Source organism: Nicotiana sylvestris, chromosome 2, assembly GCF_000393655.2.
Source record: "Nicotiana sylvestris chromosome 2, ASM39365v2, whole genome shotgun sequence".
NCBI lineage: Eukaryota > Viridiplantae > Streptophyta > Magnoliopsida > Solanales > Solanaceae > Nicotiana > Nicotiana sylvestris.
In genome coordinates, this window is record NC_091058.1 from 79,179,081 (window position 1) to 79,191,720 (window position 12,640).

A 12,640-nucleotide genomic window follows, 5' to 3' on the forward strand; every position below is an offset into this window, starting at 1 on the left:
CTCGGATTGATACCAAATTTTGCGTGCAAGTCTTAAATGACAATACAGATCTATTCACAGTCACGAAATTCTGTTCGGACCTCGATATCACAAAAACCCACTCCACACCAAATTTAAAGAACTTTAAAATCCTTAAGGAATCAACTATTAGGTGCCAAAACGCTTTCGGGTCATCGAAAACCCAATCCAGACATACAACCAAGTCCGAAATCATCACACGAGCTTGTTGGAACCTTCAAATCCCTATTCCCAGGTCGTTTATCAAAATGTTGACCGAAGTCAAACTTGACCTTTTAAGCCAACCTTAAGAAACCAAGTGTTCTGATTTCAACCCAAACTCTTCCAAATCCCGAACCAACCATCCCCACAAGTCATAAATTAGTAAAAGCAAGTACAAAAAGTTTTATTTAGGGGAAAGGGATTCTAGAAAGCAAAACGACCAGTCAGGTCATTACATTCTCCACCTCTTAAACAAACGTTCGTCCTCGAACGGGTTTACATTCATACATGAAGTGCTAAATAAGCGTGGATATCTGCTCTGCATGTCCTCCTCGGACTCCCAAGTTGCCTCCTCGGCTGGTTGGCCCCTCCACTGGACCATTACCGCAGAAATCCTCTTGGATCTTAACTGGTGATCCTGTCTATCAACAATGGCAACTAGCTCCACCTCATAACCCAAGCTCTCATCTAGCTGAATAGTACTGAAGTCTAACACATGAGACAAGTCGGCGTGATACCTCTGAAGCATAGACATGTGAAATACTAGATGAACCTTTGACATGCTGGGAGGTAAATAAAGCTCATAAGCAACCTCCCCAATTCACCTCAACACCTCAAATGGGCCTACAATCTTTGGGCTCAACTTTCCCTTCTTACCGAATCTCATAATATGCTTCATCTGCGAGACTTTCAAGAGAACCTTCTTGCCGACCATGAATGATACATCACGAGCCTTCTAAGCCGTGTAACTCTTCTGTCTGGACTCTGATATGCAAAGTCTCCCCTAAATCATCTTTACCTTTTTCAAGGCATCCTTCACCAAATCCGTACCATATAACTTAGCCTCGCCAGGCTCAGACCACCCGATAGGGGAACGATATCGCCGACCATATAAAGCCTCAAATGGAGCCATCTCAATGCGGGACTGATAACTGTTGTTGTAAGCAAACTCGTCCAAAGTCAAGAACTGATCCCACTGCCCTCCAAAGTCAATCATACATGCTCTAAGCATGTCCTCCCAAATCTAAACTATCCGCTCCGACTGCCCGTCGGTCAGCGGGGGAAATGCTATGTTGAGCTCTACACGGGTCCCCAACTCACTCTGTACAGCCCTCCAGAAATGGGATATGAATTGAGGGCCTCTATCTGATACGATGAAAACAGGCACACCGTGCAACTGAACCATCTCCCGAATATAGATCTGAGCCAACCTCTCTGAAGTATAAGTAGTCACAATCGGGATAAAGTGTGTACACTTCGTCAACCTATCGACAATGACCCAAACTGGATCAAACTTCCGCAAAGTCCACGATAACCCAACTACGAAGTCCATAGTAATGTGCACCAATTTCCACTCAGGTATAGGCATCTGCTGAAGTAGGCCACCTGGACTCTGGTGCTCATACTTAACCTGCTGGTAATTCAAGCACCTAGCCACATACTCAACTATGTCTTTATTCGTCTGCCGTCACCAATAATGCTGCCTTAGGTCATGATATATCTTTGTAGCACCTGGATGAATATAATATCGTGAACTGTATGCCTCCTCTAGAATCCTCTCCCTCAAGACATCGACATTAGGAACACATAGGCGACCCTGGAGTCGTAGAACACCATCTTCTCCAATATAAACCTCCTTGGCACTACCCTGTAGCACTGTCTCTCTAAGAAATGCTAATTGCGAACTGCCGAGACTTGATCTGTACCAATAATAAAGACTGAGCAACAACACAAGCAAGGACTCAGGTGGGCTCTAAAATGTCCAACCTCACAAGTCGGTTAGCCATGGACTGAACATCCAAAGCTAGTGGCCTCTCCTCCGCTGAAATGTATGCCAAGCTACCCCCATACTCTATGCCTTACAGCTTAAGGCATCTGCGTGCCTTGCCTGGATGATAAAGAATGGTGATGTCATAATCCTTCAGTAACTCAAGCCATCTACGCTGCCTCAAATTGAAATTGATATGCTTGAATAAATGTTGTAAGCTGCGATGATCAGTATAAACCTCACATGACACCCCATACAGATAATGCCTCCATATCTTAAGAGCATGAACAATCGCTGCTAACTCTAGGTCGTGTACATGGTAATTCTTCTTATGAATCTTTAGTTGACGTGAAGCATATGCAATAACTCGCCCCTACTACATCAATACACATCCCAAGCCAATGCGTGAAGCATCACAATATACCGTATACATCCCTGAACCGGATGGTAACACTAGAACCGGTGTTGTAGTCAAGGTTGTCTTATGCTTCTAAAAACTCGCCTCGCAATTATCGGTCCAACGTAAAGGAGCACCCTTCTGGGTCAATCTAGTCAAAAGTGATACAATGGATGAAAGTCCTGCATAAATCGGCTGTAATAACATGCTAACCCCAGGAAACTCCTGATCTCAATCACTAAAGTAGGACGTGGCCAACTCTGAACTGCCTTAATCTTCTTAGGATCCACTTTAATACCCTCTCCTGATACAACATGCCCCGAGAATGCTATTGACTCAAGCCAAAACTCACACTTAGAGAATGTAGCATATAGTTTCTGCTCTCGCAATGTCTGGAGCACTACTCTCAAATGTTGATCGTGCTCCCCCAGGCTACGTGAGTAGATCCAGATGTCATCAACGAAGACAATAACAAAGGAATCAATATAAGGCCTGAACACCATGTTCATAAAGTCCATAAACGTCGTTGGGGCATTAGTCAAGCCGAAGGACATCACCAGAAACTCATAATGGCTGTATCTAGTATAGAAAGTAGTCGTCGGGACATCTGAGTCCCGAATTTTAAGTTGATGATACCCTGATCTCAAGTCGATCTTAGAGAACACCCTAGAACCCTGCAACTGGTCAAACAAATCATCAATGCGCGGCAACGGGTACTTGCTCTTGATGGTACCTTTGTTCAACTGGTGGTAATTAATGCACATCCACATAGTCCCATCCATGTTCTTCACAAACAACACTAGTGCACCCCAAGGTGACACACTCGGTCTCACAAACCCCTTTGCTAACAACTCCTCAAGTTACTTCTTCAACTCTTTCGAAGCCATACGATACGGTGGGATACATATAGGCTAGGTACCTAGATCCAAATCAATACCAAAATCAATATCACGATCCGGTGGCATGCCAGGAAGGTCAGAAGGAAACACATCAGCGAACTCCCGGACTACTAGAACTAAATCAATCATCGGAGATTCTGCGGTGGTGTCCCGAACATAAAATAGATAAGCTAGACAACCCTTCTCGACCATATGTCAAGCCTTCAGAAATGAAATAACCCCACTAGATGTACTAACTAAGAAACCCTTCCACTCCAACCTTGGCATCGCTAAAGTAACAGTCTTGGCATGAAAATCTAGGACGGCGTGGTATGGGGATAACCAATCCATGCCCAAGATGACATTAGAGTCGGTCATATCAAGCAACAATTGGTCTACTCTAGTCACAAAAGAACAGAATGTGACCATACAGGATCGATAGATCCGATCCACAACCACAAAATCCCCTATAGGAGTGGACACATGAACCAGAGTACCTAAGGACTCACAAGGAATATCTAGAAAATGAGAAAACATAGATGATACATATGAATAGGTAGACCTTGTATCAAATTGCACTGAAGCATCCCTACTGCAGGTGAAAATAATACATGTGATACCGGGATCTGAGGCCAATGCATCTGGTCTGGCCGGAAAAGCATAGAATCTGCTGGAGCGCAGGCTGGCTGGCCTCCACCTATCTGAGCAGTAGTTGGCTGACCTCTCCCTGCCTTGCCTCCACCTCTAGGACGACCCCTACCAGTCTGCCCTCCGCTTCTAGGTGGATGGACAACCGGTGCTGCAATCATGTGTTGCTGACCCTGCTGTACTGCCTTGCCCCGAAGTCTAGGGCAGTATCTCTTCATATGACTAAGGTCTCCGCACTCGAAATAACCCCTCGGTGTGGTGACATGCTGCCCTGATGTATGACCCTGATGACGTGTAGACCCACTGGAAGAAGCCTGAATAGCCGGTGGGCGGTATGAACTCTCCGGTATAACACTGAAATAGGAGCTAGAAGAATCCTAGGGACCTGAATACCCACTAGAAGAACCCTGGATAGCTGGCGGGCGGTAAGAATTCTATGGTATGGCGCTGAAATAGGGGCGCGCTGGAGCACCTCGAGGAGGTGGTAGTGCTGAATAGAGGGGCCAGCTAGGCTGACCTCTCCCAAACTGACCTATGCCCCTAGCCTAAGCACCTCTAAACTCTCTAGAGAATCGAGCCTTCTTGTCCTGTTGCATTTGCTCTCTACCTCTCAGATGATAGCCCTCAATCCCCCGAGAAATCTCCACTACCAGCTGATATGAAGTCCCCATCTCAACCTCTCAGGCTATGTTGGCCCTAATACTAGAATGCAACCCTGCAACAAACCACTGCACCCTCTCTGCGTTAGTATGAAGTATCATTAGTGCGTGGCGGTACAACTCAGTAAACCTTGCCTCATAGTCAGTCACTGATATCTGACCCTACTCGAGCTTCTCAAACTGATACCGCAACTCTTTGCTCTCAAAGGATGGAATATACCTATCCAGGAAAAGCTGGGTGAACTGACCCCAAGTAATGGGAGAAGAACCTGTTGGCCTGCCAAGAACATAAGATTACAACCATCTACGGGCCCTGCCCTCCAGCTGGAAAGTAGTGAAGTCAACCCCATGAGACTCCAATATCCTCATGTTGTGCAGTCTATCCCTGCACCTATCATTGAAATCCTAGGCACCCTCATGACGCTCACCATCGAAGATAGGAGGGTGTAGCCTAGTCCATCTGCCCAATAATTTCCGCGGGTCGCCGTCCGCAGCTGGTCTGGGCTCGGGTACCACTGCGACAACTAGCTAGGCCCCATCCACGGGTAGTGCACCCGAATTCTGATACACTGCAACTGCATGACCAGGAGACTGAGAAGTAGGAGTCTGTGCTCCCCATCCGTCCTGAGATGTGGCTAGGTCTGCTGGAAATAACCAGCCCTAGTCATAGAATTCATGAACCGCAACATATGGCCCATGACCTCCTGAAAACCCGCTACTGTCATGAAGTCCACCGTGGTAGGCTCTGCCGCGGGCACCTCGCCCTGCTCGTCGATAATAGGATCCCCCACAGGATCTGCCGGTGGTGCAACCGGGGCATCTCTGGGATGCCCTCATCCCCTACCTCAGGTTGGTGCCCTCCCTCTGCCTCTGCCTCAACCTCTAGCAACGAGGGGGCAGCTCTTCCCGGGTCTGTAACGTCTGTCTTGCGCGTCCTCACCATCTGTGAGAGAATAGAATAAGGAATTTAGTATAACATCAACTGCACGATAGAAGATGAATAAAGAGTAGTTTCCTAACACCCTATAGCCTCTCGAAGATTTTCACGAGCTAACTAGTTTGGCCAGACCCACGAGCTAACGTGCTCCACCTTTATCCATAGAGAGCATTGAGGATCCTTATTATAAACTTTATTATTACTCCTTACTTTTACTTGTTCATTATTCTATAAATAGATTTTCACTTTTATTTGACACTTTAGCATATCAAGAAAAGATAATTTTTTCCCTGTTATACACTTAGTATTAATTACTCATTTCAAATTATTTTTTCAAATCTATTAAAAGTATGCATCAATAAATATTAGTATCATGATAAATTATGTACTTTATTTATTATTTCTTGAGAAATATGCAAAGTTTATCGTGGAATAGTAAAAATGAACGGATGGAGTATAATACTTATGTGTCTTTTGAAGGTGGCTCATATTGCAGCAACAAACCCTATAGTTGCCTTTAATAGAGGGGCTAGTGAATTCGTTTTATTGTTGTTTCTTCTTTTTCAAATTCTCCACTTGGTCGCCAGTTAAAACGGCGACATGTGTCTTATTAATTTCTTCTCTTTAAATTAGTGGTATGACCTGCGACAAAGCCGATGCGTTGCAGGGGCGGACCTAGTGCATAGGCTACGGGTTCCCGGGAACCCAGTAACTCTTGCGTAGACTCTGTATTTAAATTAAGAAATTCACTAAATATTGGTAAATATCTGACTGTAAACCCAGTTATTATTGAATATTAATCTAAAATTACGATAGGAACTCATAATCCTCAAATCCTGGATCTGCCTCTGATGCGTTGTTAATATTAAAGTTAAATAATCATTAATAAATTATAATTTTTAATGTAAAATTTAACTACTAATACGAATACCTTAATGCAAAATTTCACTACTAATACAAATACGTAAATGCAAAATTTAGCTGCTAATACAAAAATATTTTATTCAAAAAAAGAGAACCTAGAACCCTTGATTTTGTAATTGTTGCTCACCAAAAAATTTTTGATGATAAAACCGTGAAGTTGTAACTTCTTTTTTAGAAGTTCTTGTGCGTATAATTCGAAACAAAACAGAATTATATAACTAAGGTCAAATTATGTATAGATAGACAAAAATAATTATTAAAAAACAAAGATTCCTAACCGAGAAGGAGTTCAAAATGCACGTCTTTTACCTGCATTTTATTGTGTTTTTCCTTTTTTAAATTCTCAACTAGGTCGCTGTTACGGCGACCGGACTTAAGGCATCTGGAGCGCTCAGGCTAATAATGTGACTATTGTATTTCACAATTATGTCGAGTAAATTATTGAAAATGGATCTTTTTTTAGCTGAAGAAATTAATGGGCTATTTACGGTGGTATGACATTATGTCTAAGCATGTTCTCCTTTCTTCTTCTTCCTTGTTGTTGTTGTTGTGCTTTTTCCATGTGCAATTGAAGTACTCGCAACAACGTACAGTTACGAGGACATGAGTAAGGTTCAGTTCATTATGATATTTTGATCCTTACTCGCTCATTCATGATGTTTAACATAATCTTCTCTGTTTGATTTAATTTCCATCATTCAATCTTTATTGATAGATTACTCGGCTGTGTAAATTAACACATTGAAGCCTCTGCTCTAAATACGAGAAAAGAATTGTAACCCTAAATCTAGATATATATTGTCATCAAACAAAGTGAAGCCTTTGCGCCATCTAATTGCATGTGTAAGGACCCCGTATTTAGTCATAACCGGATTATTGTGCAAGTATTTCGGCTCCTTGTAATACACGTGAAATGTATCTGACGCATGCAATCAGGCTTAGAATATTTTGCTACAGTTGGGGGTTGGTGTTTTGGTGAGGCAAAATGAAAATAGGTTGCTTCCTAATGCATGGTACATCCTTGTCCTATACTCCATGATAAGAACTTCTCGGAAAGTTCACACTCAATGATCACTTGTAAGGTATAAGTATATCAAAGGATCTCCCTGCTGTTATAAATAAGCCAATCTCCCTATCTAGATTTATCCACAACACATCAAGTAAGAATATAATAAGAAAGAAAGGAGAAAGAGAACATCTATATTATATATATAACAGAAAAGAAAACATAAGATTGGAAGAGAAGATGATAGTGGAGATTGAGGAAGTCATGAGCAGCTGCCAAGCACTGCCTCTGCTTTCACTCAACCATGTGTCTTTGTTGGTGAGAGATGTTTGGAATTCTGTGCGCTTCTATGAAAACGTCTTGGGCTTTTGCCTAGTTAAACGCCCTTCTTCTTTCAATTTCCATGGTGCCTGGTTAGCCTCTTTATATATACCTCATTCTATTTTCACCTAAGATTCACTCCTTATATTTCATGCATGTTTATCTCGTGTTTTAAGTACATTATCCTTCTAGGCCAATGTAAGAATTAATCTTGCTATGCGCCCATTTGATACCATTATTCTTTTATCACGGGAGAATAAAGCACGTCCATATATATTACAACAGGCAACAACAATAATAATTACCTCAGTACTACAACAATAAAGTTCTTTAAGCATGAATATATTTAGGTACCTCAGTGTATACAGGTGAAACCGAGCCCCTTGGACACCTCGATTCTCGGTGAAGCAAACGGAGCAGAGACGTGACCGTAAAGAATCGGAATTAGGGCAAGGAACCCTCGTGTCGAAGTTCGGGCAAAACACATGCCCTCGGAAGAATCGGGGCCACCCTCTGGTCCGATTCGAATCACAAAACTTCGGAGAGCATTACCAGACGATCACACACGACTAACAAAGGGCCGTGATATCCGTGCCCAACCGGATGTCATGGCGTAAATCTCAGCTCGTATTAGTAATGGGTCAGTGACTAGCAAGATGAAAAACTTTTACCTTTTTTTAGAATTGTACTTGAGGTGAAACTCCCCTACTATATAATGGGGAATCTAACTATTCATTACACATGTTGTAACGCTCATATCAAGGCAATACACTGTTATTCTCTATTATTTAAAGTTCTTACTTTTGTCATCAGTTCTTCATTAGTGTGAGCTCGGGATCGAGGGCAGGCACTTTGTTAAAGCTATCACTGACTCCGGGATCACTCTCATTATTTGGTTAGGCAATTTATCGCGTCTTTTATCTGCTTAATCTAACACCATTAAGCATTTGTATTGAATTAATTCACATATTCTTAAAACCACATATAAATTCAATTGTTATACGTTTTTAGGGTAAACAGTTTGGTGCCCATCGTGGGTTTAAGGATAATAGTGGCAATTTGATACAAATTCCCATAACACACTTTGCTTGACCTTGGCCCGATACTGAAAGAAGCTCTCGTGGTGAAGTACAGAGGTCTACAAAAGGATGGAAAAACATTAGAAGTATAAAGACCTAAGTAAAGGCTCGAAGGGTCATAGTGATGCCTTACTCGATTCAGCGCCTGATGCACCTCATTGAAAAGGCACGGCATGTCCACCTCATTCATTTTTGCCTGGTCCACCTCGGTCACTAGGAATTGGAGGTAGATATCCACTCCCACGGGAGCTAAAAGAACCCGGGCATCTTTCGGGATGGTGATGATTATCGACCTCTTGTGGTCGGGATCCATACTCGGGTGGTTGATTAATTTTGGGCTGGAATTCAGCCCTCTGAATTCTGCAGACGGATCCTTACTCGTCACTTCCAGGTCACCCAACCCCAAAAAGTCTTCCAAAACGGCCGAATCCACGCCGTCAAAAAAAAAGGGAAGGGATCGCCAGTACCATGAGCCCCTTTGTTAGACAACTCCTTCATCGCTCAAGCCTCCTCGAGCATGGATTAGGTGTATGAAGGCTACCCTGAGATCTCTATTACGCCAAGTGGAGCGAAGCCGGCGTCCTGAGGGGTCTCAGCCCTTGTCTTCACATCGGTCGCCCGAACCTGAGAGAGATCGGCCTCCATAGTCTCCCCCTCGGGTTCTGCTTGCTCTTTTGGGGAGGTCGGCCCATGGGCCACAAAAAAATCATCTTCCTCGGGATCATCCCCGAGCCGAAGAAGTGAGTCCGAGTCCGGTTCTCAAGAACCGGAGCCTTTCTTTGGCTTACAAGCCAATCTCTTTTTGGGCTTCACCGTGGAGCTCGGGGAGCCCGAAGCTTTTCTTTTCTTCTTATTCTTTTCCCCACTGCCCCAAAGCATAGGACGAGTGCATGTCCTTGTTTCGTTATAAAGGCCTAAGATCAGTGGTCTTAGGAAAACTTGCAAAAAGAAGATTGGGGAAATGAAAATATGATGCAAAAAAGGGAGCCTAATGTTACTTATTCGGGAGGGAGATCTTACCATGAGAACGGGCCTCCCATCGGCCCTTCGAGAATTCGCGCTATGTGCGCTCGGAATAAGGCATCTGTGAACAAATGCCCTCGATCCATTCCTTGAACCGAGGCGACTCGAGCAACAGCTGCACCACCACAAGTACTAGTAAGAAAAAAGGAGATAAATATAAAATTAACGTTTAAAATGAAGCTGTACTTACATGATGCATTCCACTTCTGGGGAAATGGAATGAAGTCGGGAGGGATCAAGTCTTCAATCTTCACCCGAACGACGCGTCCCTTCCAGCCCCGATCTCGGTCATCATCGATACTCGAGAATGGGGCTTTGATGGCCTGACGTGTGACCTTTATTATTCCCCTTCAGAAGATTTAGGGACTGTATAGGCGGAGTCGGTGATTGATGGCGAACCGACAGGATCCGATCTTGTTCACAAAGTAACGAACGAGGATCACGATCCTCAACAGTGATGGATGGATCTGACCGAGGCATACTTCATACCTCCTAAAGAAGTCCAGAATAACCGGGTCCACTGGGCCCAATGTGAACGGGTAAGTGTAAAAACTTAAATGGAGCATATATACCCATGCTGTAAAAACCACATGGGTAGTGATAACGTCATCAAGCCAGGGACTACTGCATCCTTACCTTCCCAGTTGCAGTCTACTCAGACCACGACAATGATGTCTTTAATAATGGAGCATATATACCTTGATGCTCTTTTACCCCGATCTTGCACCGACGAGGGCTTTTCAACCTTAAAGTAATCCGCAACTGAACAACCCCTGGGAATGAACATTTTAAGGGAGGCTCGGGGGTCGGTTCGCCGGTGGTTGTGCCAGGAGAAGATGTCTTGAGGACGACTATATCAGGAATGATCGCCCTGATTTCAGTGGTCGGTTGGGAAGAAGAAGAACCGGATTGGTGAGGAACCGATTTAGATGTTTTAGCCATTGTTATCTAAAAAAACTTGAAAAATATGAAAAAATGTTGAAAGATGAAGAGTTAAGTGAACTGCTTTGGGTGAAAACTAGGTAAAAACTTGTAACTTACTAAGAAATCCTGAAGAACGTAGGTAAAAATATGAGAGTATGAAGAAGGATAGTGATAGCCTGAAAACTCGAAGGTAGAAGCTTGGTCAAAAGGTGAAAAATGAACGAAGGATGAAAATATTTATAGAGATTTCGCGTCGCTTCGCATTTAGGGATGACCTGCCGATGGTTGTCACGTGTTTGAAGTCAGAACGACACGATTGGCGGGACATTTCAAATTCTTTGTCGTTTCTTTCACGTCGTATTGAAGAAGAAATGGAAGTGCATATGTCGTTTCTCATCGTTTTAGTAAACCTACTCTTTGAGAAATGAGGAGACTATTTATGTACGGGTGAAACCGAGCCCGTTGGACACCTCAGTTCACGGTGAAGAAAATAGAGCAGAGACGTGATTGTGAGGAATCGGGATCAAGGCAAGGAACCCCTCGTGTCGAGGTTCGAGCAAAACACATGCCCTCGAAAGAATCGGGGCCACGTCCTCAGGTCCGATACGAATCCAAAAACTTCGGAGCGCATTAACTGACGATCGGACACGACTAACAAAGGGCTGTGATATCCATGCCCAACCGAATATCACAGTATAAATCTCAACTCGTATCAGTAATGGATCAGTGACTAGCAAGATGAAATATTTTTATCCTTTTTAAGAATTGTACTTAGGGTGAAACTCCCCTACAATATAAAGGAGAGTCTAACTATTCATTACACACGTTGTAATTCGCATGCCAAGGCAATACATTGCTATTCTCTTTGTTATTCAAAGTTCTTACTTTTGTTCATCAGTTCTTCATTATTGTGAGCTCGGGATCGAGGGCAGCCACTTTGTTAAAGTTGTCACCGACTCCGGGATCACTCTCATTATTTGGTTTGGCAATTTATCAAGTCTTTTATCTGCTTAATCTAATGCCATTAATCATTTGTCTTGAATTAATTCATATATCCTTAAAATCACATATAAATATAATTATTATCCATGGTTGTGGGTAAACACTCAGCTATTTTGTTTAATGTTTAAAAGCTTGTACAACTATGGAGTTGGGATTCACTTGATTGAGAACGTAGCCATGGAGGATTACGATGCCATCAATGAACCACCACCCATTAATCCCAAGGATAACCACATTTCCTTCCAGGTATATTAACTTTTAATTTCATTATTAAATGATGCAAACAGTGCAAGAGCTAGCTTGGGGACAGGCGATTTAATTGAGTCCCCTTCACTGAAAAATTATACCATGCAAATAGGGCTAATCCTATTTTCTTGGTTATATATAAGTTGTTGAATTTTCTTGACATGAGAAAAATTGTGGTAAAGTGATAAAGGAGTCAATTACTCAAATGGTCACTCAACTATCTCAAATTATCTCCTAAAGTCACTTTTCTTTTGTCGGTAACAACAAAGTCACTAAATATGCTTATTGCATGCACTCAGAAGGTTGCTCAACTAAATTTTTCAAATTTTGGATTGTCAAATACCTATTTTACCCTCTAAATTATAAACATTTATCTTCTTTATTTTTTTTAAATAACTTTTTAATATTATGATTTTCCCGTTTTAATTTATATTATGGACTTACCTATAGAATAAATAAATATTATTTATAGATTACAAAAATAAAAAAGTATTTAAGAATCTATAATGCTGGAATAACAAAATAAGGAGAATGAGTAAAAAAAATAATTAGAATAATTTGTTCGTAATAATAATTTTAGTATTAACAACAAAAATTCAAAAATTTATT

The 12,640-nt window shown here is 42.3% G+C and overlaps 1 protein-coding gene and 1 long non-coding RNA gene across 2 annotated transcripts; one reads left to right on the plus strand and one right to left on the minus strand.

Moving 5' to 3' along the window:
- Window positions 1-451: 451 nt before the first annotated feature.
- LOC138885125 (uncharacterized) lies at window positions 452-1,231 on the minus strand. Its single transcript, XM_070166025.1, has 2 exons — window positions 1,019-1,231; window positions 452-739 (listed from the first exon to the last, which is right to left on the minus strand). Exons 1-2 carry the CDS (start codon window positions 1,229-1,231, stop codon window positions 452-454), a joined length of 501 nt encoding a protein of 166 aa, XP_070022126.1.
- A 6,351-nt stretch (window positions 1,232-7,582) lies between these two features.
- On the plus strand, window positions 7,583-8,569 carry LOC104222196 (uncharacterized). Its single transcript, XR_011405027.1, has 2 exons — window positions 7,583-7,849; window positions 8,117-8,569. It is a non-coding gene; the product is annotated as an uncharacterized lncRNA (long non-coding RNA).
- Window positions 8,570-12,640: the final 4,071 nt, after the last annotated feature.